At 37.9% G+C, this 27,141-nt stretch overlaps 1 protein-coding gene across 4 annotated transcripts; it reads left to right on the top strand.

Moving 5' to 3' along the window:
- Positions 1-22,833, top strand: LOC145464272 (RNA-binding protein Musashi homolog Rbp6-like). 4 transcript variants are annotated; one of them, XM_081448104.1, is made up of 16 exons: positions 3-252; positions 385-425; positions 614-695; positions 851-935; positions 1,308-1,349; positions 5,845-5,937; positions 7,467-7,515; positions 12,539-12,621; positions 17,232-17,325; positions 17,911-17,994; positions 18,441-18,545; positions 19,098-19,277; positions 20,133-20,329; positions 20,814-20,836; positions 22,466-22,493; positions 22,745-22,806. In XM_081448104.1, the coding sequence occupies exons 1-14, from the start codon at positions 92-94 to the stop codon at positions 20,817-20,819; spliced, it is 1,302 nt and encodes a 433-aa protein (XP_081304230.1). In that variant the 5' UTR covers positions 3-91; the 3' UTR covers positions 20,820-20,836; positions 22,466-22,493; positions 22,745-22,806. The 4 variants fall into 4 exon arrangements, with proteins under 4 accessions (XP_081304229.1, XP_081304228.1, XP_081304230.1 ...); XM_081448102.1 differs by lacking the exon at positions 20,814-20,836 and having other exon boundaries at positions 2-252; positions 22,745-22,833; XM_081448103.1 differs by lacking the exons at positions 20,814-20,836; positions 22,745-22,806 and having other exon boundaries at positions 1-252.
- The last annotated feature ends 4,308 nt before the right edge of the window (positions 22,834-27,141 follow it).

The raw sequence follows: 27,141 nt of genomic DNA, 5'->3' as shown, positions 1-27,141 counted from the left end.
GGCTTCTAACGGCGTCGTGAGGGAAACTTTCGTGGACCAATCACAAGAGACCACAGCTCAAATCAATCACGAGCATAGGTGCCAGATCCAAATGGCGCCAAATTACCACCCATCACGAACCAATCCGAATATAATATCCACGTGTCGGTATTCGTTGGCCTATCTCTTGTTTAGTTGTAGTTGTAGGAAAATGGAGGCGGATAGCCCACAGCCCTCAGGAGCCTCCAAAGTCGACCTCCCGAACGATCCAGGGTAAGTTGCTGGCTTCCGTTAGCTGAATTTCAGCCAGCCGGCTTCGTGTTTCTTTCGATCGAAATGATGGTGTGACTTGGGCAAATTTTTTGTGAGCATAAATTTCATCTGCCGTCTGTTCTTCTCCAACAGGAAGATGTTCGTCGGAGGCTTGAGTTGGGAAACTACCGCAGGTTAGGCATTTGTTTAGCCCAGTAAAAACGGTGTGTTCCAGTGCATTCGCTGGACATTATATTTCTCCAAACTCGGCGATTGAGTTTGGCTTTTGCGGCGACAAAATGAGCTGGATGAGTCACGTTTCAAACAATCGGTTGTGGTTAAGTTCACGGTTCCGTAACGGTCCATTTCTTGTCTGTTTTAGAGGGACTGCAGACGTACTTCAGCAAGTATGGTGACTTGAAGGAGTGCTTAGTTATGAGGGATCCGAACACTAAACAATCAAGGTAAATGATGATAAGGCTGCTGATGAAACACCTTTCCTTCCTTCCAGCTCAGACAGCAAGCGCGATCAGCTTTGTATTGTAAATGGCATGTCTGAAGAATATGCAATATGCAACATAATGATGGTGGCTTCTCTGTTTTTGTATCCATATTGCAGGGGGTTTGGGTTTGTAACTTTTGAAGATCCAGCCGCTGTCGATGCCGTGCTGAAAGCAGGCCCACATGAACTCGACCACAAAAAGGTTTGTACGGAAAATTTTGTAATTATTTTTTTGCGCGCGCCATAGAGATGGATTCGCTCAAGACCAATTTTCACGCTCCATCTGCAAACGTCTGGCGTGTACGTATCCTGATGTGCTCTGGGCATCTAACGCTTCGAATAAACTCCTACAACCGATTATACTACCATATCTTAGCTATCATATTTTAGTTTTCAATTTATGGTCTTTTAGCTGAAGATGTGGCGTATTTTCGCTTAAAGCGATGTTCGTGTCTGGGGAAAATTTAATTCACACGACTAAGCCATTGTAATGTAAAGATGTTTTCCGAGCTTCAATGTAGCGAACTTAACCAACTGCAGGCTGACACCTTGTACATCTTTAACATCCATGCAGATCGATCCCAAAGTCGCCGTGCCCAAGAGACCTCAGCCAAAGGTAAGAACTTGTTACTATTAAGTGCGTTAAATTTAGCGTGGAAGGGTGTTTAAATATCGTGTGATGTCTAGCTCGATCAAAAGATCAGGATTTCGAATTGTTTGCTTGACAACAGAGTTGCAGCGACTTTCGATTTCAGCGAGCGGACACTTTTTTTGATGTAAAGAGCCTTTAAGAACTCCATTGCTAAGTGATGTCGTAAGGTTTCACGCTGTTAAGTCAGCATTTTGAGCGTAATTTGCAAAGCGTTAGCCTTTTCAAGGCCGCCCCAAACGGAAATTCAACGTTCGCAAACCAACTCCGGTCAACGGGAAGGGCAGTTTTATTTCTCGCATGACGCGGCGAGTCATAGGGTTCTCGTGATTTGGGAAGCGAATTTATTCTGTCGATTTAGTAGAACGGCTCAAAACAACATTGTATGCGTAATTGCTGCTCCAACTTGTTTGCTTCGTCACAACGCCCACTCCAAAATAAATTGAGCGAGTGAGTGTAAGAACTGGAAGAACACGCTTACCTCCTACAGTGGAGCGACCGCTCGAGAGCGCAGTTTATATTCTCACAAACACGCGATATTTTAGGGGTTTTCCCGAACCACCGCTTCGCCGCAGCGCTTCGTTGTGTATTGCAGAATGTTTCTTTTCTTGGTTGTTTTCGGCAAAAATTGAATAATTACTGGTTCTCAAAGCCCATTCTCATAAAGACAACAAAGGAAGCTACTAGTTGAGCTGTGAATCGGTTCACGCGCTGTGTTTTACCACCCTTTCTCTGTAGAATCGTTGACGACACCTCAACCGAGTCCCGCTGGTTCGACCGCACACGCTCAGTGGCTTGAACATAGTATTTTAGCATGTCAACCTCTGAGTAGACCGGTTTCACAATTTATTTTCTGTTAAATAAACAGCGTTTCGTGAGTCTGAAGCCGCTTTGGAAGATTGTTATTTGGCTGGTATGTTTGTTTCGGGTCAAAACAAGTCCGGCTAAACTGTAGATCTTTATATTGTTTCAAAGGATCTTATGAATAATTGCTTTCCTGGGTGAACGCTCGAGCTGCCATGTCTTGAGCGCCTAAAACGCAGGTTGGACATGGTAATTCAAAAGAAAATATTTCTCAAACTAACATTGCCACCCGAACGTCCATGAATCGAAATCGTTGACTTTTTTTATTCTATTTACAAAAGCGGGAACATTATCTTTGAAATGTGGTTATTTTTATCTACGGACACACTACAAACCAGGTTTCATTTTAATCTTACGAGTTGAAATAATATTGCCCTCGCGTCTGTTCATTAGTCATATTTTGTGACGGACGGCTAGCGGCGGGGATGTCACACAAGCACAGCGAGTCCGTCAATTCGACAAACATCCTTTGCAATACCGCATATCAAGCATTCTCTATCTCCCTACCCCAGAAAACGATAAAATAAACTACTTATTACACAAATCAGACCACAAGTTGTTTTTATCAGGTCGTTTCAAAGTCCTTCTTCACACCTATTTGATGCGAAAGTAAATAGATTCAAATTGCTGTTTCCTGTAAAAGCTATTTAAAGCTGCTCGCTGACTATGAAAGATACATCGTACGCAAAGACGAATTTTCGATTTAGCTCGGGGTAGAAACTGGGGTTTGCTGTGTGACAGCGCAAACAAGGGAAGGCTTCCCGTGTTTTTGAAAAAAAAAATCGTATGATGAATATTCATTAAGAACTACGAAGGTGTCGCAATGTTTTTTCCACAATCGCTCATAAAATCTTGCCAGTATAACTTCTATTTTGAAGTATGCTTTACGCCCAATTTTGAGCAACTGGGCTGTTTCCTCATGAAGGGTTTAGAGTTTCGTTTTGTATTGTAATGAGGATTTTAAATAAACAAATGATGCAATATTGAGCTGTTCTGTTTAAGACATCCACAATAGTTCAGTGGTTGAGAAACTTCCCAAGTAGTAGTATTTAGTTGTTAGTATTAGTACTTAGTAGTTTACAGGGCCTGTAAATATGCTCTGTAGAGAAACACAGCTCATGAAAATGTTGAACAAGAGATAGGTACTTCCTGCCTAAAGAGCTTGTTCCCATAGGTTTGCTAAAACGAAAGACTTCCTTGCAATCTATTCAAAGAATACACTTTGTATAACATGACACCATTTTATGTATTTGGTATAACTTTGCAGGATATATTTTGCTTTTCTTGCATGTTTGCCCTAGATCATTTCTATGCAGACATTGAATAGGTCACCTTTATCAATAGCTGCATGACATTTTGTGGCACAATTATTCATAAACCTTTGCCATCTTGCATTTCAATAACTCATGTTACATTACTCATTATTGTGTGATTGACAATAGTGTGCATTTGAGACCAAACATTTCTGCGACATTATGGTGTCGCATTGTCTTTGCAATTCAACCTAATCTCATTTTCAATTACAAATTCATTTTGCCTTAGTCATATGCTATTTCAGTAACACTGCATAATATCTTTTTTTCTTGCTACCTTTGTCGACATGCTTGTAACCTGCTTAGCTGTAGTAATTTTATGAGGAAAGCAGGCAGTGTCTATGTAACCTTTAACCTCAACAAAAAGAAGAAGTGGGTATTATTACATGGCAACATTAGCTGAGCATTTACATGTATATGTCAAAATTATGTTCTGAATTATACATGCCTGTGAAAAAGACTAACAGCTGCATGACTGCTAAGATGTCCAGAACACTTATTATACAGTTTTTTCCAAAATTCATTTCTACACTTGTGTCATATCAGTCAAGTGGAGTTATTTTCTCATCTTGGTATTTTACTATTTAAGAGATTATATACCCATCGGTGACCAAATTTCTGCTACAAACAATAGATAAGACTTGACCCGATTCTGACCTGCCATTCCGATAAGGCACTTGCTTTTAGACAATGCTAGGGCGTAGCCAGGGCACAGCTCAGTATGTGCAACGCCCAAACCCAGGGCTAGAAAAAAGTGCCATCTGGTGGTCCGGGACAAGTAGATTCTCCTTCTGGGCGAGCACCTTTTCATTCTTACTTGCCCAATGGGTGAGGGATCATCAGGCAAGTCATCTGCCAACTAAATCATTAAAAAAGAACCAACCAAGACTTGCCTGGGACAGTCAATATTTGGGAGCTACTTTTCCCAAGGGCAAGTCGGAATTCAAGTTGTTTTTGCACCCTGCAAACCCCCCACCAATCCAAACCCCCTAGCAATCTACACCCCCCACCAATCCAGCAGTCCACTGATCCACCAATCCAGGCACTTAGTGTTTGTTAATGCCACATTTATAACCACATTATAACATTCATTTTTCAGACAAGACTAAAATAATAATAGCCAAAAATTTAAAACAATGAACGAAAACTGAAGCATCCAAAAATAACTGCCTTTCAAAAACAGGTGAATTCTACTCAGTCAATGGTTTCCTGTTTTGCTGCTGTCCATCACCTCAGCAAACCTCGCAGGACTCAGATGTTTACTTTAATGGGTTTAACAGGGCATGCATGTGGATTGGGATTGGTAGATTTTGATCCATTTTTTTAAAGGTTCTTTTGTTGTCTTTATAATAATGATTGTTGACAGCCAAAAATGCAATCATTAGTTACGTTTTCAACTTCAGAGTTCACATGTCATTGAAAGGCACAGTAAAATGGCTAAAATAATGTTTGCCTTGAGATTTTCTAAAGATCAAACATATTAGTGAAGCAACTGAAAGTGTGGAATGTTCCATATAATTACATGCTATCAAATCTGTTAGTCATCTGAAGCAACAATTTATGACTTCTTTTTGCTTTAATGGCTGACAAGAATGTCTTGGATGGGTTACCTTTATAAAATATTTGTATCCCGTCTTTAGTTTGACTGTATGGTATGTAAAATTGTTGGAAAAAGTTACCAATAAATCGCTCATTTACTTTTGTTAAAATGACTGAGTAACCTCCCTTTACATAACAAAAGGATGATCATGTCCGAAATGTGCTGAAAAAGGTCCACAACCTGTAGTCTGACTGGGTGTGAAATTTCATGTCTAAAGTAAATGATCAAAAACCATCAAAGTTCAAGTTATTGGCAATCTGACACAAACGACATCATAAGATACATCTCTGCCAAACTTAACCTATGATCAGTTCTTTCTGCAACACGACACTTTGTCCAAGGGAATTTATCATTTGGTTTTGCAATTTGTATTGTTTGGCTTCAAAAAGCATATGAAATCCAATACAGTTAAACTGAATTCCTATAGACAGTTATCTGCAAATACTGTTCACTTTAGAGTGAAACACATTAGCCACTATATAATTATGTAAAACTATGTTGTACTTAACTGCAGTGATCATTCCTCGACTTCATGCAATGTTCATGACCTCATTCATATTCTGTATACAGCACTTATACAGTCAATTGTCCTTGGTTGTGTAACACCAGCTCTGGCACATGAATCTGTATTCAAGTATAAAGTATACGCCATAAGTAATTATTGATATCAAATGTGTTCTTTCAGATGGTTACAAGAACAAAAAAGATTTTTGTTGGCGGTGTGTCTGCTTCCACTACTGAGGAGGACTTGACTAATTATTTTAAGCAACATGGAGAGGTATGTGGACCTGTCACATTCGTCACAGTAAAGTTACATGCCAAAGCATACCTGTAAGTAAACCAATAATGTCCCTGTTGTAAATCAAGAAAAAGTCTCCCCTTACCAGTCAAATAATAGTCAATCTTGGGAAACTGAAGGGGAAGTTTTGATCAGGTAAACTAATGCTTGGAATTTGCTGTCTTCCTAAATTGATGCCTGGAAAGTCTCTGCTTGAAGCAGTTTTTGACTTTTGGTGAACTCCTGTATTCCTTGAATAATAGCCATCACTCAATTAATCGCCTCCTTCAAATGTAATCACCCCACTGTGGTTCAAATATTACATGTATTTTGAAATAATCACCTCTATTGAATATTTGTCCCCCACCCAATCACTCCCCTTGAACAATGAAACTCACTCTCCTAGCTCTCACCATTGTCCTCTCCCTTTATCTCCCTATATTTCCCCTTCGCTTCACCCCCTCCCTCCCCTGCCAAGAGACTGATTGAGGACTCAAGCTCTGATGCCAGAGATATCGACGTTGAAAACCAGTTAAGTTGAGAACACTTACTATAGAATGCCCTTTTCAGCTTACATGATTTAATTATTCTAAATGAGGAAATAAAATAAACTATTTAGGGCCCTATTATATCCTTTGGGCAATATTGAAATAATCCCCGAGCCCCCCCCCCCCCCCCCCGCTCGCATAATCCCCTTGTTGTGCAAAAAAAGAGAGAAGAATCGCCCACAGCTATTATTCTAGGAAATATGGTAACTACCCTATGTTTTACTGGTTGTGCTGATACATATCTGAAAAGCTGGCAGTAGAATTCACCATACAAACTGTCCTATTCTGGGAGCAAGATTTACAATTAAAATGTTGAAGTTTAAAAGACAGGTTAGCAAATAAGTCCTTATTATTCTGCGAGAGATTTGTTTTTATCAGTGAACAAAGCAAAGACCATTAATGGTCTCAGGCACAGATCACGTGCAAAAGGCAACTTCCTTTGTTGTCTCTGTGTCACATCACATGCTGTGACACTGACGTGGTTTCAATACACTGAAAATTTATGCAAGAAATGTGATCATTAATGGTAATAAAAGGATTTGTGAGAAGAGCAGATACAGACACTCAGGTTACTCAATGATAGAGTAGGGTCACATAGAATTGGATCAGTTTATCTCATTCTTGAAAAAAATACTGGCATCTGCAAAGGAGTTAATGGATAAACATTATTTCAAATGCATAACCTAGGATTCCTCAGGCAACCCAATTCACGGGCCTGGTTGCCTGGCATTTGAAATACATACAATCAGGATTTTATTTAATGTTTCATAAACAAAACTATGCAGAGATGTTTTCTACTTACATTGTACCTTCAGGCCGTAGTAACTGGGAACAATGTTACAACACCTAGTGGACACAAACTGAGATTTTATACTTCTCAAATGCCCATTTTTAAGGAAAAGGCAATAAAATACTTATTTTTCCCCAAAGTTTTCATATTCCTATCATTATTCACTTTTATTATTTATTTTTCCAACCTAGGTCTCAGAAGCCAAGCTTATGTATGACAAAGTTACCCATCGACACAGAGGTAAACTGTTAGTTCAACAATCCAACGAATCAAAATGTTATGTACTTTTGATTGTGTGGTTCCAGAAAACATCCATACCCCCACCACGGAGGGAATTGGACATTTCAGAGGGGTGGAGGGGTCAAAGACCCACAAAATCCTGGAGAGAGGGGGCTTGGAAGTTCGATTTAGTTTCCAGATGTCCTTCGATTCAGTACGGATTCAAGTATCGATCTAGCTGTTCAAAATCCTTTCTTACGTTGTAAGTAGATCATTCACATGAAAAAATTGTAGCCTGAATAATTGTATTTGAATCGCATTATATTGGAAATAAATTTTCTCTCTTCAAAAAGCACTTTGGAAGCTAACAAGTGCGAAGAAATGCGTAGAAATGGACATTTCGGAGGGGTGGAGGGGTCAAAGACCCACAAAATCGTCCCAGTCCTTCTTTAGAGTCTCTTCAAATTGGCAACATGACAGTTGTAACATCATCCTCAGCTCGTAATCTTGGCGTTATTTTTGATAAGTGTTTTAACTTTGAGGAACACATAAAATCAATTTGCAAGTCTTCTCATTATCACATAAGAAATATCGCCAAAATCAGAAAGTACATTGACGAGGAGAGTGCTAAAATTGTTGTTCATGCCTTTGTTACTGCGAAATTAGGTAGCTGCAATTCACTGCTATATGGTCTTCCAAAACGTCTACTTTCAAGATTACAATCTATTCAAAATACAGCAGCTCGAGTTGTCACACGTACTAGGAAATTTGATCATATCACCCCTGTCCTAAAACAGCTCCACTGGTTACCAGTTTGCTATCGTATAATTTTTAAAATTCTCCTACTGGTCTACAAAGCTCTCAATGGAATAGCGCCTTACTACATCAGTGAATTACTTAAGTACAACACCTCTCAACGGAAATTAAGATCGTCCTCTCAACACCTTCTGGTGACCCCGAAAGCTAGACTGAAAACATATGGAGAGAGAGCATTTGCTGTGGCGGCACCGAGACTATGGAACTCGATCCCACTTGAGCTAAGATCCAGTAGTTCGATTGACATTTTTAAACGGCATTTAAAAACATATCTTTTTAAACAAGCTTTTTAACTCTTTTAATTTTTAGATGATTTTTTAATTTTTTTTTTCCCCTTCCCTTTTTTAGCTTTTTAAATATTTTTTTATTTAATGTAAAGTGCCATGGACAAATAGTGGATTGGTGCTATATAAATATTTTTATTATTATTATTATTATTATTATTATTATTATTATTATTATTATTATTATTATTATTATTATTATTACCAGTCTACATGAAGTCACTTTGTGGACCAAGAAGCACTGTTGACTACTATAGCCTAGTTTCTTTTCACAGCAGTCTTCGAAGCTGTTGAGTGGCAGTCGATTTCTTTGGTGAAAATTAGTTTCGTTATAAAGATTCTGTTTCAACATTCTTGAAACAGGTGTGAGCGGCAAGAACAAAAGACTGTTTCTGGAATCCTTGCACTCTTTCTTAAGCAAAAACTCCGTAAATGAAAGAGCACCCTTCCCAAGGGTTTACATGTCACTGGTTGCCTCCCTAGGGGGCAATGAACAATAACATCCCAGCTTATTAAAATTCTGTGAATTGTGCGAAATCATCATTCTCTGAAGAAGACTGTAGAAGGCGGTCTAAAATTGAGAGACAATTTTACTTTTTTAGATTTTTTTTAAACGTTTTTTAAAGAACTACGAGCACAGATCGCTCCAACAGTTTTATTTAAAGGTAGAAATGTTACGATTTCACAAACTTGAGAATTTCTTGTTCTTGTTTATCTTTGTCCATTTGTATAATTTTGTTGTAAATTGGTTTTCGTTGCGAGTGTGTTAGCATTTGGGTTCACAATAAAAGTATGTTGTCAATTTCTTCCACACTCATCTCATCAGTCCTTCAACAGAAATTGTACCACATTTACTAAGGGACTTAGTTGTATAGGAAGGTAATTTGACAAGTTACCATTTCATCTATTTCCTTTTAAAACATGTTTAAATAAATTGCTGCTTTTTCATTGTGTGTATCTTCAGATGTTACGATTGATTGATAATGTGCAATGTAGATGGTTAAGTGTTTGGAGTGTTTACTTTTAACTTTAACACACTTTCTAGCCAAAACAGTCTTTTCCAGAGGGTATGGGGGGCATGCATAATACTCGTGGAAATTCCAGAGGGGTGAGGGGTTATTTTTGTGTTCAAAGAATGGAAATTCTGGGAAGGAGGGAGGGCTTACTTTAAATTCCCTCTGTGGTGGGCAAAAAGACCCCTTGAGACTCATTGAGTAGGTCACATGTCAGTGAATGTGCAAGCTGTGACATAGGCAGTGTTTTTGCCAGAGCACACCATTGCGGGAATCCTGCGCTGCAATCAGAGATGGCCCCCAGAAAAATGAGAAAGGGGCCAATTTCGCCCTTTCCTTTTACAAGACTCCGTGCTTAACACACGCATAGTATTTTAAAAGCCATCCCAGGGCTCAAAATTGTCACAATATGGTCGCCAATGCAACTAATATTTCATCCTTGGCAACCAAAAATTCTGGTTTAGTCACCATAATGCTGACTACATTTCTTTGTGTTGACAATCAATAACTGCTATTTTGTCACACATTATGTCCTTCTAGAAAATCATATTGAAAGATTGTTGCTTCTAAAACAATCAACATAAGAAAACAAGTCAATCTGTCCTTTTGCTTTGCTGCAATATTGATTCGTGTATGAAATTGCCCTACAATGCATTGCAAACCCTTGATCATTGACTACTTCATGTATGCCTAAGGATTGTTCTCTTGTAATGCACAGATCCTTCATACTAGTATCTGATTCAAAAGAAACTTTATTGAGTTGAAACACTTCAAAAAGCACTAATTCAATTTTATCATAGACCCTCATAAACTGCTTTATTTTCCCTGGTACCCTGATGCATTTTTTCCTTCTGTAGCTTTCAATTTATTGGCCCCTTTCCTAAAAAATTGGCCCCTGAAAAAGGTCTTCAGGGGCCACTTTGGCCCTCAAGTAAAATTTTCTGGCTGAAACACTGCATAGGCCACTCAATTCCATTCTCTATCAACAAATCAGATGTGAGAAGATAAATCGTTCATAAGGAACAGAATAAAACTGTCAGGCCAAATAATTATTCTGTGTAAATCCATGGACATCTTGCCTGAAATTTGGGCACCAGTCATCCTGCTAGCCTTTCTATTGTTGTGTTGCAAAAAAAGGCTAACATTCTGCCAGCACAGAATTCTAGTCTGTGATTTCTCAAATGCATTGAGACGATATAAAAACAAGAAGATCTTTTAGATCTTATAACCGCACTTTTAAAATTTAACTGTTTGCTTAGCACTACCGTCGGAATGTAGTGCACATTTCAAAGCAGTCATTGATTCTTTTCTTACTGTAGACATCACATCACTTGATCAACACAAACTGTATTATTGCACCATCAGTGGTAGCCGTTGACAAATCTCCGATGACGTAATGGTCCTAATCTAGAACTTTCTTCGGGATATGTATGGTCATGAACGATATGAACCACACGATAATAACACTATTAACAACACCTTTCTTTCTTTAAAGACATGATTAAATTTGATTGGTGTTTTCCACGAGTAAAGGGCTAGCAAAGTAGTCACACAAGTCATGTAATTTAATAATGAAACTCTATCCCGACCGATGTATCAATTTTGGTCACTCCAGTGGCTACAGATTGAAAACGTAACAGAAAATTGGCGTTACTTTCGATTCTCACCAAATTTGGACAGTGGGGAGATCTCATCATTAGCCAATTACAGGCCATTTTTCAGCTCTTTTCGTCACATCCTCCCCCCTCGGGAGAATTTTTGTCAAGTTAGCTAATTTAGTATGCAAGCCACCGTAATGGTAATCGCTGTCGGCGAAATGTTTATTTGCTCAAAATTGGGGCAAAATCTTTCGGAGATGGAAGTCAGGACATTTGTAAGGATACAGAAAGTAATATGGGACCAGTTGGTGGCTTCTAAGGCTGAATTTATCCAGAAGTAAGCTGTATTTTCGTTTTCGTGCTGAAAGCCACGCAGTGAAATATTATCGGTTTGTTCTGCTGTCTTGTTCTGTTTTTTCTCTTGGTCATTTTTGTAGCCCGCTGAGGCCATTCTTTCGTCTAAATGAGTTGAAAAAAGTTCGAAAAAGATGTTCCCATTCAAGTTTAAGCTCTCAGGCGATAATTCTGGAGTTTTTTGGCCGAAACGTCGGCTTTGTTATGTTTGTGTTTTTCGGTTGCTATGGGTGACCGTTGCTCCCTTTGTTAGGTAAAGTCTGGGGAGTGAGGTCACAAAAAAATTCTAATTAATTCTGGTTTTGTTCGATTTCGCTGAAATTTTAGCACGATAAAGCTGGATTGTTAAGGAATAGATTTACCTTCTGCCGATGTGTGGAAGCTATTAACGCTAAAGTGATATATCGCTTTGATGTCAGGGTTTTGAAGAGATTTTTTTGCAACGTGTAGGTTCAGCGTGATTTTGTAATCTGAGATTTCTGTTGACCCTGAAGAAACAAGGTTTGGCGAGTAAACATTACAGATTGCGTAATTCAAAGTTGGCTGAGTGGAGATCTGCGTCTGGTCTCCGACAAAAAAAAAATTAAAAAAAATAAACCAAGGGTAGAACATGAACCGCGCTCGGCCCATGGCCACGCAGTTAATGAAAATGTACTTTATACTTCATGCACAGTTCAGTCAGAATGTACTTGAAAATGGAACTGTAGTGAGAAATCTCATCTCAATTGTCATGTTTTCACAACTGACTAGTATATAATTTTTAAAGGCATATTCCATGCAAGAGTCATCTGCACGCTTTTAATTGTTTTATTTACAATGGAATCCCTTTAACTTACTCAACATTCTTTATGTCAGAAAACAAAATATCTTCCTTCTACTTAATGCTTTTGCTTCAAAGATCTCTGACTATAAAGCCCATGTTGGTATTCCACTCTTGAAATAAAAATACTAATAACAGAATTTTTTTTTTAATTTGAAGGTTTTGGTTTTGTAACTTTTGAAAGTGAAGATGCTGTGGAAAGTGCCTGTGAGGAACAGTTCCATCTGATCAACGATAAAAAGGTAACTGAGACGGTTTTACATTTTATAAGACTATTTAAAGTGCCTATGAAGTAAAAAATAATTGCTGCTCATTTGAAAGGCTTTTCAAAGTAAAGAAGAATGGCGTTTTTCTTTTTGGAATATCTTTTTTCGTTTTAGAGATATTTACATTTTTGCAAGCCTGCAAGTAACAGTTGGTCATCGGACAATTGTCCGGTAAATTTGAGGTTTTAACAGGTAAAAGCTTAGCCTGGTCGGACACTCTGACCGGGCATTTCTGCTAAAATGAAAAATATTTTAACTGGAAATTTGTGGCTGAATATGGGACAAGTTATTTTGTTATACTGCCACACAATACTATGCAAAAAAGCTTTGTTATCGGTTTTGTTTTTATTCCAATTCTAAGAATTTTATCTCGCGCAGTGTGTCGTCTCAAATGTTATAATTATGTCGAATTGTAAACACATCACATCAGCGCCACTATCCCTACATGTTAATTTACGCATTTTGCGGTGGCGTCGTGAAAGATCGTGAAGCCCCATTTAGTCTGAATTACGTTCATCTGAAAAACTACAGTAACTAAAAACTGAGGTCTTATGTAATTACTCGTTGTTTGTTGCTACCAAGTGTTGTGGAATTAATTTTCAGTCATAATACATTGATCCGATTATAATAGTATGGAAATTGAATACACGACCCAAATACTCACGAACTTCGTTTATCTGAATGCAATCGCTTCCAAAAACTTTAAAACCTCTAAAACGTAACCAAATGTTTTTCTAGTCCATATGATCAAAAATCAGTTTAATTTTTAACTCTTATAGTTTTTTTTACGTCTGTCAGTGTGGTTGAAATGTACATGTAGTTTCTGTACCACAGAAATGTTTTCGTGAAAAGCGTGAATGTACAGATTAGTCACGCTTTATAGTCACGACCACCTCCAATTCCACATTTTAAATAATTACGCAAATTTTTTATTCGATTGACCCCAAAAACATCCAGAGGAAACTTGCTTTCAGAAAAAGTCGAAGAATTCATTTCAGCCAATTTTCAAGTCTCTGAATGTCCATGCAGGAGATTGTTTTATCGCTTTTCCTGTTTTCCCTAGATGTTTTGGGAAACTTGTTACGTTGGAAATGCTTGTGTGACTAGGGGTATAAACGTTTGTAAATTTGTCAATTTTCAACAGGTAAAATAATACCAGAAGTAATGTAAAGGTCCTCTTGCTGGTGTTAGTAGCGATTTTACACTCAGTTGACTTATAAGCTTTTCAAATTTACAACCAATATTTTGGTGAAGAGTCTACACTAAAATACCAAAATGTCTCAAATGTCTCTTTTTAATTTCTAACGACAAACAATTTTTTTTGTCTGACCAGACTGGCTTTTTGTCAGGTCAAAACTGGTCCTTGTCCTGACAAATGACCTGCCTATAGACAAAAATAATATTATTATTTGCAGGCTTGTTTTTGTATTATGCAAATGAGGAAAGTGATGACGTCATAGGTGGTTCCACTAAAACAGTTCAACACTCAAGCAAGAATATCTCTAGAAATATTAGAGCAATGTTCTTTAAACTTGGCACCAGAAATGTACATCACAAAAGAAACAAAATGACACCTGCTGTGCCGTCGCTGCTGATCCTGTTTTAATTAAGACTAAAATTCCCAGATTTTATCTCAACAATCTAATGGGAAGAGGTAAGACAATATGGGAGCCATGTGTGTTCCGAGCAAGACCCTCTGTCCTTATTTAAAGGGTTGCAAATTGGCATATTTGGTTTTTCACAGAAAGAGACTGGAGCCAAGAGTGTTGCCATGGAGGTGTCATTCTATTTCTTTTGTGATGTACATTTCTGGTGCCAGGTTTGAAGAACTCTGCTCCAATATTTCTAAAGATATTCTCGATTCAGTGTTTTACTGTTTAAGTGGAACTGTTTATGATGTCATCACTTTCCTCATTTGCATAATACAAAAATGTAAATATCTCTAAAATGAAAAAAGATATTCCAAAAAGGAAAACACCATAAGGATTGTTCTTTACTTTGAAAAGCCTTTCAAATAAGCAGTAATTTTTTTTTACTTCATGGGCACTCAGAATGTGCCTCTCAGAATTATATAATAGGGGTACATGACAAAACACACTCAAATTCTTTCTTTTCTTAACATGATGAATAAGCAGTGGAACTAACTGTAAAACCAGAACAGTTCACTTCATAAACTTCACACACTGAATGAAACAACAGCAATGTATGGTGCCAGAAAGTATCCATAGGGAATTGGAAATTCCCAAAGGGATAAGGAGGTCAAAGACACAGGAAATAACAGGGGGTAGGGAGGTTGGACAGCTGTGTCAGTTTCCAGATGTCCTTCAATTCAATACAGATTCAAGTACTCATCTAGCTGTTCAAAACTCCTTCCTTACATACTTAGTAGATCTTTCTGGAATACTTGTATTTCAATGGTATTATAGTTGAGGGAATTTTCTTTCTTTAAAAAGCTCTTAATTGGACGCTAACAAGTGCCAAGAACTCACTGCTATGTGGACATGGCAGCCATTTTAACTTGTTACCAGTCTACATGAAGTCGCTAAATGGGCCAAAACTGCACTGATGTTTTTCACATCATTCTCAGAATCTATCCAGCAGCAGTCAATATCTTTGGATGAAAAGTTTTTCATCCACAATTTCATCCACAGTAATTCAAACAGTCCTTAAAGGGAAATTGTACAACATTTTCCAAGGGACATGATTATACAGAAAGATAATTTGACAAGTTGCCATTAATCTGGTTGCTTTTAAAGTGTGTTAAAAGAAATTGCTGTATGTATTGTTATTGTGTGTGTGAGTGTTCCCTTCAACTTTAACACACTTTCGTGCCAAAGTGAATTTTTCCGGAGGGGTTGAGGGCCGTACATAATACTTTGGGAAATTCATTATAATTGCATTACAAATAATGGAAATTTCTGGAAGATGGGGTTCTTATGTGAAATACCCTCTGAGGAGGGGTATATGAGTATTTTCTGAAACTACACATCCAATGTATCATGGCCTGCAGGAAGTTTTACCAGAGACCACCTTCCTTCCATGCCTTAGTTGTCAACTGAGATTTATTCCAGTTTCAAGTCTAATTATGTCTTGTAAATCATCATTTAACTTATAAATTTCACACAAAGACTTTGATGATGCCTTCTTGGGTTTTTGGTTAGCCTGCATAACAGGTGTTTCCAAAAAAGCACACGAAGGGAATGCGCACAAGTGCAAAAAATAAGGAGCAGTGGGAGGGGGTGAGGCGAGCGAAGGAAACGCCTGCATTCAATCCCAGACATTTTACTGAATGCCCCCAAATAGCCACGCTCCCTTGGGGTGCCAACAGTCACATGAGAACCAATGATTATTAACTTGTGGTAAATCATTTTTGACAAGCACCCAGCATGAGCTTGATAGAGTCCACTAAAAACAAATAGTACGCACAAATACGCTTCCTTTTTATAATGATATGGCTTCGGACAATTGCCATGTCTGTCATTGTTCGTTTAAAGAAAACAAAGTTTGGAAAATGGAGGTACATAAGCTTGATCAAATTGATGCAAGAAATGGATGTCTCTGTACAAATGTATAGCTTTCTTGAAGTAAAGCTATGGCAGACTCCGTAGAAAAACTGGACAAAGATATGACCATAGCACCATAGTACTGTACTTGACAGTTCTGCTGAATCAACCAGCTGGGCAGCACAATAGATGTGCACAATACATGCTCACAAATTATGTCAAACTTTTTCCCTCGAAAGCCAATACTTAGAGACTTTAAAACATATCTTGCAATAGAAATGAGCTGATACAAATGTAAGCACATGACAAATTTTGAAAAGGTGTCAAACTCTGCGAAGCAACATGTAGATAACAGTGGTAACCATGTAGACCAATGACCTCTAAAATTTGCAAAGCACTGTCTAACGGCTTCACTCTACTTAAAATTCCCACTTATAAGACAACATAAAGTGCCCCTCATAAACACATGTGAAGCAAAGTAAGGTTGAGAGATCGATGTGTTTGCCATTTTGCAAAAGATCTTCGTTTCCTGAACAGAAAACTTGAATGCTTCCTTGGACTCCGCTATTTGTATTGATCTTGTTATGTTCCAGATGACAGATTATGCATGAATGTCAAATTTCTGATGTTACTTTTTGACTGACAGGCTATTAACCAATCAAATTACACTATTTCTCCCCGTTGGTGGGTAAACGGAGTTTGGTAAAATGTTTGGGATTGACTGCAGGTGATTCCTTTTCTCCCCACCCCCTCCCCACTTCTCCCCAATTTTTTGCTCACCCCAGGCACGCTCCTTTGCTCGCTCGCTTGTTCGATCTCTCCGCCCGGAAAAGGAACGGAAACGGCTGCTACACAGGCTAGTTTTTGGTCTCTGAGCCAAAACACTGCAGAAGCAATTAATATTAAAAACTTTGTTGTATGGAAATCTTTGATCAAGACTCAATTACTGATCAAGCATGTTGAAGTGGCGATTACTCAGAGGTGAATTTTACTGTTGAAGTGTGTTGATTTTTTTAAATTTAAAATTCAAATTTTCTTCCCTGAACAATAACATTATTTGGTAATTTACAACTTCTTTTGCAGACTGAGGTAAAGAAAGCTCAACCTAGAGAAGTGATGCAAAGTTTGCAAGGTGGGCGTGGTCGTGCTGGTAGAACCTTAGCTGGGCGAGGATTCTGTAAGTGCAGTGAGACCTAGTGTTATGATCAATTTATTTTTAATACCACAGGCTCTGGATTAAATGCTACAAATGCTGCTAGTGTCAAATTTAAATGCTCTCTGTGTTTAATTGAGAATACTTGGAATACAGCCAGATATATTTCTTGTCCTGAAGAAATTTTTTTATTCTCAGAACTCCCAAAATCTACTTACCCTGTTCCAGTTTAGAAATTAACGATAGCCACATACTGTGGTTTCAGAGTAAACCATCTTCTTTGAAGATAAAGCCAATAAAAGGAATGATAAATTGGCCTTAAAATAAAGAATGTTGCAGTTCTATTGGTAATAGACATAGACATAGACATACTGTATTTAACATGGACAAGTACACACTTAGCTGTTCGCTAGTTTCCAGGTGTTCCATGATTAATAATAATAATTGTGAATTTCAAAATAATCTCCTGTTAAATTAAATTCTTTAGCCATTTTAGCTGTGAACAATTCAGAGAAACAGAGTTCCACTAAAGATCGACCTGTAGCATGACAAATATGTTGCAAAATGTCATTTGAAGTTAATAATGAACTTACATATTTCTTTTCACAGTGTACAATCCCTTTGCTCCTGGATTTCCTCGTGGTTTTGCTCCATCTGGTTTTGGTCCAGGATTTGGAAGCTACCCATTTCCAGGTATCTACTGTAAAGATAGTGGATTGCATACACACTTTTACGCACTTTACTTCACTTGATGTTAAGAAAATGTAACTGATCCACTGGTAGCATTCAGCTAATATGGACGGATCAGTTATTATCAGATGTGGCACTGTCTCATGTTAGACTTCCTGTGATGGACTAGTTTCTCATCCACTGGGAAGTGGAAATACTCAGACTAGTTGCTTCATGCTGTAGCCACCAGAGATAAACACTGGCCTGATGGGCCATTAGGCTTGAATGGAGACTACGCCATGAATGTTTAAACAGACAAAGGGGGAAAACTGCTCAAACTATGTACGAAAGAGCAGGCAAAAGCTTGCTTCAGAGCCTTATGGGTTTATGGTAAAACTGCTCATACATATAACATAACTGGTATATTTTTGATGCTAAATAAATATTTTTCTTTGATCTGACATCTTCAGGTTCCTATCCAGCTGCAGCTGCGGCTGCTGCAGCATTTGCAGCACAAAACAGGCAAGTGAGAGGCAAAGGGCGAGGATATCTGGGAAACTATCCAGGAATGCTTGGTGAGTATGTACAGCATCCTCTCTCATGCCCAAAATATTTTGCAAGCAGAACCTTACCTCTTAATTTTGACATCAAAATGCTATTGGTATAATATTTGCACCATCGAAGGTTCTCTTTGTGTAATGTCAGTCTACTAGACTGGAATATGCTGACAGACTAGGTTGTGCATCATTACTACCAGTAATTCATGCATTAGCTTTTTACGCTCATGAAATGCTCAAATGTATAGATCAGAATCATTGTCACTGCTTAATAAAATGATCTGACCAACATGCCAAATGATATTTAGGAACCACCAAAATCAAATGTGAGTAATGAACTCTTGAGATTGATTCAAGTGTTGATATTAGATAAACTTAATTCTCATTAGTTTTGACTTGTGAACAGCGTTTAGTACCTGAACTGGGCCTTATTGACAGTTAACAATTTATTTTGCACCAGTGAAATTAAATTCCAAGTCTATTGAGTGCTTATTGTAACTTCCTTTTTCAGTGCAGTATAGAGCATTTGTCTTTTAGTCCTAGACACTGAAAAGTTAACATCCTTTCAAGGTTTCACAGGTTACCCTGCTGGATATATGAACCCTGCGGACCAGAGAGGACGGACACCAGGTGGTCAATACTATGCAGAATATGCCACCATAAATAACCAGGGAGGACGTTCAGGACCTAACAGACCACCAGACATCCCTCAAGTTAACCCAGCCATGCAGGATTACACTGACTACCCAGGTACATTTAATAGCAAGTCTGTGATTAGAACCAGAACACAGGACTCTTGTGGAGAGGATGGGGAGGACGCATAAAGAAACATAAAAAATTAAATGCACAGTTGGGGAAGTGCAAGTGATTTTCTTGGTTATATAACTAGTGTGTTATACTTGGTATTGGGCAAATCTCAATGTTAACCGCAAAACATTTGAGGTCCAAACATTGATTGCAGAAGTGCTGAGGTAAAGCAAAAACTTTATCTGTTTATCTCAGAGCTGGCTTGACACTAAGCCATTGACTCCTAAACCAAACAAAGGTGAAGTCTTTGTCAGACTTAAGTGTCCCATCTTGCTGCAGTGTATCTTGGTTTCTGTAGTATGAAGCAACTAGCAGTATTTCTGCTCCCCCCTGGATGAGTTGTATTCATCACAGGAAGACCGCCATTATTAATTTCACTTGTTTCCAGTCATATACCGGGGTGGAGAGCTTTGTGAGAGGGAAGAGTCTTGCTGTAGAACAAAACATAATGACCCTAGCCAGGATTTAAACCTGTTTCACTTGATCCAGAATATAGTGCACTTACCATTAGGCCACCATGCTACTCACAAGAAAACAAAACAGCCTTGAGAGACTATGGTTCTTGTGTCATTTATGGCATCATCCTTTCCATAGTAGATGGTAATTTTCATTATAAACAAATCATAAGGAAACATATTACAAAGCACTCTAAACAAGAGCACAAAGGGCTGAATTCAGCCTGAGATACACAATAAGTCAGCTCCAAATTTTATTAACCTGATAGCTACATTACAATGAAAAAAAAGAAAATCATTAATATTCAGTTCTAAACTCGTTAATCTATCAATTTATAAACAGGCATGAACTACCCAACCCAGGCATTTGGTCCACCCCCACCCTCTCCTGTGTCGAGAGCATTTGCAACAGCTGCGACAAGCCCAGGACCTGTTCAAGACCTTAGCAGTTATATCAACTCTGCCACAAATACTACAGCAGATGGTTTGGGATATACAGCCACCAGTCCTCAGCCTACAGGCTTTGGCCATGCCATGGCAGTAAGTGATTGAAACTTTTCTTTTTACGACGAACAATAAGATCTCCTTCAAAATTAATCCTACAACAGTACACAAAGTACTTAATTTATAAACAAGGAGCCATTAATAAATCTTACTTTAAATATAAACAAAATGAAAATCTGAAACTTTTCTTAGTCAGTATCCATTTCATTGCATATTCATTATAAATCAATACTAAAAATTCAGCATAAAATTAACATTTATTAAAAAATAGCATAATTATCTATTTGCATAAATTAACATGTGTACATGTAAATTACCTTAGAATGGTAGATGCCTCCTCTCGTCCTTAAGAACAGCTTATTTGTCTTGTACATAACTGTGTAAAGGCTAAAGTCAAAGAAAAAAAAAACCAAAATTGACTTGTTTTGATACATAGCACCAAAACAACGTGGGTAGCAGTATTCTGGATACGTGGTGCAATCCAAGTGATTAATTATCAATATCCAATTTATTTTGACAGTTCTGACGGAGGAGTGCATCACTGTAAGTATTCTAATAGTTAAGAATAAAAATTCACTTTCTGTTACCTTGTACCACAGATGGTCTTCTTGATTGAAGCTACATCATTTATAACTGCAGTATAGAACTTTCCAAATTGAGTTTGTACAATACATACTGATGTAAACAGAAGTGAATCCAGGCACCCTCTGAAACCCAGAAGCAAAAATGAGTGCACCCTTCACTACTTGTGGGCATCTTTAGCTTATCTGCTATTGGTTTCCGAAGGTGTAGTTCTGTGGAACTGGAAAGTTCTAAACATATCTATCTATATATATATATTTTTTTAAAAATGAAGCAAAGTTTTGGTATACATGTCTGTGAACAATAGCTGAATTTCAGTGAAATTTGTTTACACAGTACTGTAAGTTGATTGTTTTGTGTATATTTATGTCTGGATTTATGAAAACTGCATTAATTTCAACACATTAATGAGCCTGCCACTTTTTCACGAAAATGGACAGGCTTTGTTTTCAATCAATCAATCACAGGCAGTCCGTCACTACACAACCTACTCACCCACCTTGCCTGTGTGTGGCTGTCTGGCTGCAGGTACCTAAGCCTGCACAGCATGGTTGGCCAAGGCTGTCCTGCAAAGAAAATGACCAGCTAAAGTTTTAGCCAAAAATGCCTCTCTCCGTGACCAACCCATTCTCCTGGGTTAAGACCCTTGGGGGTGGCTTGGTGCTAGCTGGTAGCCAGGACCCTGGGCAACCCTGGGCTCTCTGCCACAACCCTTCTTTGCAGAAGCCCCCCTGGGTTTTCAAGTGCTGTACAGGCATGACTACCAGCTATTGCCAGTGGTCAGATGAAAAAGTTTTACACCATTCTTGACAGCTTTTCACAAATCCAGACAGATTTTTAAAATAACCAGGAATTCTTGCATGCTCATTAGCTAAATTTCATTGTCATAAGCAGACAGACACATGAATTTATAATGTATGTGATGTGGAGGCAACAAGTGAGAGCAGACAATTTGACAATTTGTTATTGTAAAAAACAAATTGACATCAGTTTTTCATGCGTCTGTCCCATAATTGACAATGAATGTCGTCATAACTATTTGTCAAAGTAGTCTGCAGATCCACTTGGCTATCGCCTTGCGGACCCACAGCTACTTTGACAATGTTATGACGAAATTCATGATCACTAACAGGACAGATGCACGAGAAACTGACGTCAAGTTGTTAAATATACTGCTTCTGAAGTTCACCACAAAAATTTGCAGTTGATTGAAATGAATAACCTCAACTTGACACATCTAACCACCTGAAACTGAGGTGACAACTGCAAAGGTCACAGACAACTATTGGCTATTCTTTTGTTTCAAGGCCTCCAAATTTGAATGACAAAAACAGTTTTTGTAAACACGTATCTCCCTTATTTACGCATAAACTTTGTGAAAAAGCAAAATTCTGACTACTGGAAGGAACAGCGGAAAAGGAAGCTGTTCCTTCCAGTATCATTTCTGCATCATTAAGCTTAGCTTTCTAGTTCATCCCACACTTACCCGTTAAGGACTCTTTTACACGCAACTTTCCGAGCGCTCTACACCGCATAAATTCCAACGTTCATGGCAACTTTACTTATCTTTGTTTTCCCTCTTTGTTTCAGATTGCAGTTGGGCACTGAAGAAGCAGTGGTACGTAACGAATTTGAAAATTTTGTCCAGGCCTACAAAATACATGCGCTCAGCTTGCAAACTTCGGAAAATCGCTGATTGCAAGGAGTCTGGAGCGAGTTACGACTTTTTCCTGGCCCAGTCCCAAGTCTTTCTAATTCGCGCGCAACTCTCCGCTGAGCTAACTTCAAAAGAAATCTTGGTTACTTATTTCTTAATACTGATATTTATTTTCACAGCTCTGATGTGGTATTTTACTGGGTTCTTTTCAGACTTCTTCCTGGGACTCTGCTCAAGTGTCAATGTTACAAACTTGTTTCAAGTCAGAATTCTGCTTTTGATGTTGCAGCCATAAGGTTTCACAATGAAGGTACAAAACCACATTGATTCTGAGGCGTCTTATATCAAAAAATTATCCCTGCTTAGTGTCTGAAAGAAGTAAGGGAAACAGTTTTAATGAACTCGTCTTAATTTTAACGTAGTTGTAGAGATATAAATTTTGGTTCCTATAAGGGTGTAAGGTTTTTTCTTAGATATACAACGCACACAATTTTCTGTAATTCAGGTGTAGTAGGGTTTAAACGGAAGGGTGGGACAAGTGTTTGGCGGTTATCAAGGCCAGTTTTATTGCTACAGAATGTATGTGAAAAAATCAACCCGACTCCCATTCCAGAGTCCAGATACACCGCAACTCAGGGTCATTGTTTGATTCCTGAAAAACAAGCACATGATTAGCACGAGATTAGGCACGTGCTTGTTTATAGTTTCAATCAAAATTAAAGGAATTTTCAAGAGTATTGCCACATTGGAACATTGTGATTTCAGTTAAAAACAATAATCAACTAACATTATTAAAAACAAAAACAGTAAAAACAAGAAAGCAACATGGAATAAACGAGAACTTTGTCTTAAAATTTGATGACGAAAGTCAAGAAGCATTTCCAGAATCACGGTGAAAATCTCCCTTCTCAATTTGTAACATCATAGTGGCACAAACAAGGGTTTTTCTCTATGTGCTCCAAAGGTCTTCAACTTGAAAATTCCTTCAATGTTTGTCCCAGAGGACGTAGTTATAATGTTTGCTGATTAGTGAGATTTGTAGATCAAAAAGGAACGGTCATGTTGGCGTTATCTTGGACAAGTTAACGTTACTGAAATAGATAAAATGCACGGTTCTGCACAAAGTAAGGTATGGAATAGTTAAGGTATATTTGGGTATCAAGTTAAACTACAGTGTAGCGTCATAGGACTAGAAAAACATGGTTAGCAGTTCTCTCATGCCCCCCGGAGTATTCGTTATTCTGTGTATGTAAATGACATCAAATGTCACTCTTTAATACGTTTCTTTTTCTGGTTTTTCGACTGATCTGATTTGTTGTATGAAAAATGTGTCTTTTTGTTTGTCAGTTTCAAAAACTGGCCTTTTACGACGAGCAGATGAAGGCGCATGAGACATTTTGATTGAGTGTTTTATTAAATTGCGTGGCGCGCTTAGAAGTACGATATATGATTCATTTCAGTCATGTGCATTGAGGATGCGTCAGGTTGCCAAGCATCGTCGCTGACGTACACCGCGTACTCGGTCTATTCTTCAAGACGAGCTATCGTTGCTTTCATCTGCTCCTCGTTACTTTGAGAAAACTTAGACATCAGCATTTCATCGCTGGTTTTGTGAGGGAATTTAGTATCACTTGTTACGCCACTTTATAAGTGACGGATGCAAGCAAGAAGAAACAAGCAAAAAATAGTGCACTGGTAGTGTTTTAGTTTAAGACAACGAACGTGTGAAGTTATTTAAGTTTTCTCAAAAGAAAAATTAATAATAAATCCAAGAGATTTTATTCGTGAGCATGCGCCACGCACAGCCAAGAATGTGGAGAGAGAAACGAGTAGTTTTGCCACTCTAATAACTTATCAACTGTTGTAGATATTTAAAGTGGTGAAACTAAACTGCCAAGTTAGATGATGTTCAAGTTAGGTCCTGATCATTTAAATTATTATGTATGTTGTTATATTTCACAAAATAATAAATTCACAACGTTCCCGTTTGCGATCTCAACGTTTATATCTTATGGTCATTTAGAAAATCAAAATGATCAGGACTTGACGAAGTAGAGAGGGCCAAACATTAGAGGCCTGGCTGAAAAAAAGAGAAATTGATTCACCAATCTAAAGTGAAATTTGAATGCGTACTCACAAAGAAATCGAGTACCCTATATTTATTCTTATCTGTTATGTTTCTTGATAATCTATTATTTCTTAAAGTATATTCACATTTTTAGTGATATTTGGCGATCCCTAGTTCGTATCACGCCAGCACTAAATTGTGTTACACAGTTTCGCCTTATCAATCAATTTTGAGCTAAATTCCTAAGATATTTATCCGAGAGAGTTGAGCCGCGTTAATCTTTGTTCTATGTAATGAGGAAAAACGAATTATGAAACTACACCTTTTTTTTTTTTTTTTGCATTCAAATCAGCAGCTTTGTGAAAAAAAAAAAAGCCAATTTCAATTTGTTTAAGTTTTTTATTTTTCTTTCAATGTGTAACTCAAATGGTTCTGGAAAGAAAGAAGTATCCTGTAGTTATCGCTACATCAATGTATGATGTCGATTAACAGGAAAAAAATAGAGGGAAAGGCCAGGAATAAGTTAAGATACCAACTTTTCGCCAAATCATTTTTTTTCGTTTAGTGAACAGAGACGTAGTAGTCAATTCTTCAATTTCAACTTTTAAGGGGGTGTCTTGTTTTCCTTTGTGGGGAATGCGCTGTGGCTACCTAAACTTTTTGTCTTTGCTATAAAAAAAGTCCTTGCTGCAAGAATCATGAAGCTAAAACCCAATGTCGTTTATACGATTTTTAGACTGAAAGGTTTTTCTTTTGCATTTAATAAGACTGCAGAACGTGTAGAAGGCGTTCCTTTGTTTTTAATTTGAAAACCTGGCTTACCTGATCTTGATTATCATTTAATCCTTTTTAAAAACGAAGTAGCATAATCATAGATACAATGATGATATTGTTGTGAACTGTGCTCAAGCGACAGCTTTAGCCTCCTTGGGGATGTCACGCAACGCTACTACCTGTAACGGAGTGTTGTGTGACGACCCGAATAACGCCTGCAAAGGAGGTTCGTAGTAACCCCGCTGAATTTTATTTGACTAGTTAGATTACAACCAGTATTGCTTGTAAAGAGTACCGATAGTAGGTAGTAGATTTTTAAAACGTAAGACCATTCGTATGCGTAATTTTGTAACAAATTTATCTTCTACCACATGTTTGTACTGATCGTTTTCCCGTCTAAAATAGTCAGCAAAACAAGTTAAAAATATCAAAAATACAAAGTTTTTAAACTAAATTTAATGTGGAAAACTAAACCTAAGCAGTGAGTGTTTTACGATGCGTGATTTTTACCTGTTGGCTGTCTTACACGGGACAACAAGTTTGTGATAAGAGATTATTGAACGTATTTTATTCGAAAAAGGAGAGTAAGTATATATTTTCAAAGGTTTCTTAAAATCGTTCAAAACTTTGAAAGAAATCTTAATACAGAGCGTGATGATTTGTATCAGTCGCGATCTTTATTTGTAGTGGTTGGTGCCGCGCGTAGGGCAAAAAGCGTTAACTTGTTAATAAGCTTCACCATAGAAGAGTTAGCTTCAACAGCCACTATTATTGTATAGGCAATGTTATAAGGTACACCAGGCAAGATTGGTGACGCTAAGGGCCAAACCGTGCATATGTTGAACATCTACTAAGGCCTCGGAAACACCGTGCGATATTTCTCACGAGAGAATAGCAGCTCGTGTCCACACAGTTGTTTCACGCAGATAACAATATTTAAGACGTAGAGTGATGTGAGGGACAAACGCTGTGCAAAGGTGCACCGTGTGCCCAGTGCTTTAGATGCAATCATTCTCTCATTTCTGTCCTGCGAGGCGGTAAATATTTATCGTAATCTACTCTTTTGTTAGCTGAATATTTCATCTGCCTGTTATAACCCTATTCATACTAGTGGGGGTTTGGGGGGAGGGAGAATTTTGAGACCTTCACCGACATTGAAGGCTTGTAACTTTAAAAGCATCAAAACAATGGACTCCAAATGTGGCGACTTTCGATAAAACGGTCCTCTGAACAACTTGGCATATATTATCAAAATCAATGTTCTTGATTTTTTCCATGCAACCATATTTTGATTGGCATGTTTTTCAAATTTTGAATTTTGTTGTTTTTACGAAATATAATTGAGCTTTATTGCAGCAGCCCTCTTTGGTAATTTTAACTTTCTGTATCGGTTTTGACTTTTTCGAATCATTTTTGCGATTTTCTAGCGTTTTACTAAGAATCATAAAATTCAAGATGGTGGCCGTTCAGAAATGGTGGCGTTATTTCTAAGTCGCGTGACATAATCGTTCCATGTTAAGGACCTCAAAGAAAACATTATTGGACCTTTTTTTCCTTTTTTGTTTTCATTTTCATAGCTATAATGGTCTTAAAGTTACAAGATGAAGGCCTCAAAAATCCCCCCCCCCCCCCTCCTCTCTCTCTCTCTCTTGCCTGCCACTGAAGCAAATCAGCCTGTAAGCGTCATATACTTGTGGTGGTGTTACCTAATAAAGTGCTACTGAATTAGTCCGCTGCAGCTCTCGCCAAAAACCACTCTAAGAGCGA

Source organism: Orbicella franksi, chromosome 12 (assembly GCF_964199315.1).
Source record: "Orbicella franksi chromosome 12, jaOrbFran1.1, whole genome shotgun sequence".
NCBI classification, from domain to species: domain Eukaryota; kingdom Metazoa; phylum Cnidaria; class Anthozoa; order Scleractinia; family Merulinidae; genus Orbicella; species Orbicella franksi.
The sequence above is the reverse complement of the archived record's forward strand: the minus strand, read 5'-3'. Positions and strand labels throughout refer to the sequence as shown.